This window comes from Carlito syrichta, unplaced genomic scaffold (assembly GCF_000164805.1).
Source record: "Carlito syrichta isolate Samal-C Ts95f unplaced genomic scaffold, Tarsius_syrichta-2.0.1 Scaffold157760, whole genome shotgun sequence".
In the NCBI taxonomy this organism is placed as follows: domain Eukaryota; kingdom Metazoa; phylum Chordata; class Mammalia; order Primates; family Tarsiidae; genus Carlito; species Carlito syrichta.
In genome coordinates this window covers 1-493 of record NW_007101856.1, presented here as the reverse complement: position 1 = coordinate 493, position 493 = coordinate 1, and the positions used below count along the sequence as shown (strand labels likewise).

The following is a 493-nucleotide window of genomic DNA, read 5'->3' as shown; positions in this document are numbered from 1 at the left end:
GGCCCCGCCTCGGAGCAGCGCCCCCTGCAGGCCGCGGCGTGCGAGTGCCTGCGTGAGCTGGAGAGCTGCGTGCCGGGGCTGCTGGCGGGCTCCCTGGGCCTGCTGCGGGGTCTGCTGGGCCAGGAGGGCCCCGTCCAGCCGCTCAGCCTGCTGCTGGCGCTGGCTCTGCGGAACGCCTTGGCGCTGCAGCCCCAGGCCGGGGCTGGCCTGCAGGGCCTGCTGATGGCCGGAGTCTCCGCCGCCCGGGGCGGTCCCTGGGGCTGGACGCTAGCCGAAGCGGGTGACGGCCGCCTTCAGCCCCAGGCGCCCTGCTGGCCGGCAGCGGAGGGCGGGGAGCGTGGCCTTGTGATGCGGGAGCCCAGCCCCGAGGAGGCCCGGGAAGTGCGGGCTGCGGTGGTCCAGCTTCTGGATACCTCCTATCTGCTCACTCCCGCGGCCCAGGCCCAGCTTCTGTGGCTGCTGGGTTGGGCCCTGCGGGGGCTGCAGGGGCAGC

At 76.1% G+C, this 493-nt stretch overlaps 1 protein-coding gene across 1 annotated transcript; it reads left to right on the top strand.

Moving 5' to 3' along the window:
* Nucleotides 1–3: 3 nt before the first annotated feature.
* LOC110594895 (AP-5 complex subunit beta-1-like) lies at nucleotides 4–490 on the top strand (the record flags this gene model as incomplete). Its single annotated transcript, XM_021709091.1, has 1 exon — nucleotides 4–490. A coding segment is annotated over one exon (487 nt), but the record flags the coding sequence as incomplete, so codon positions are not given.
* Nucleotides 491–493: the final 3 nt, after the last annotated feature.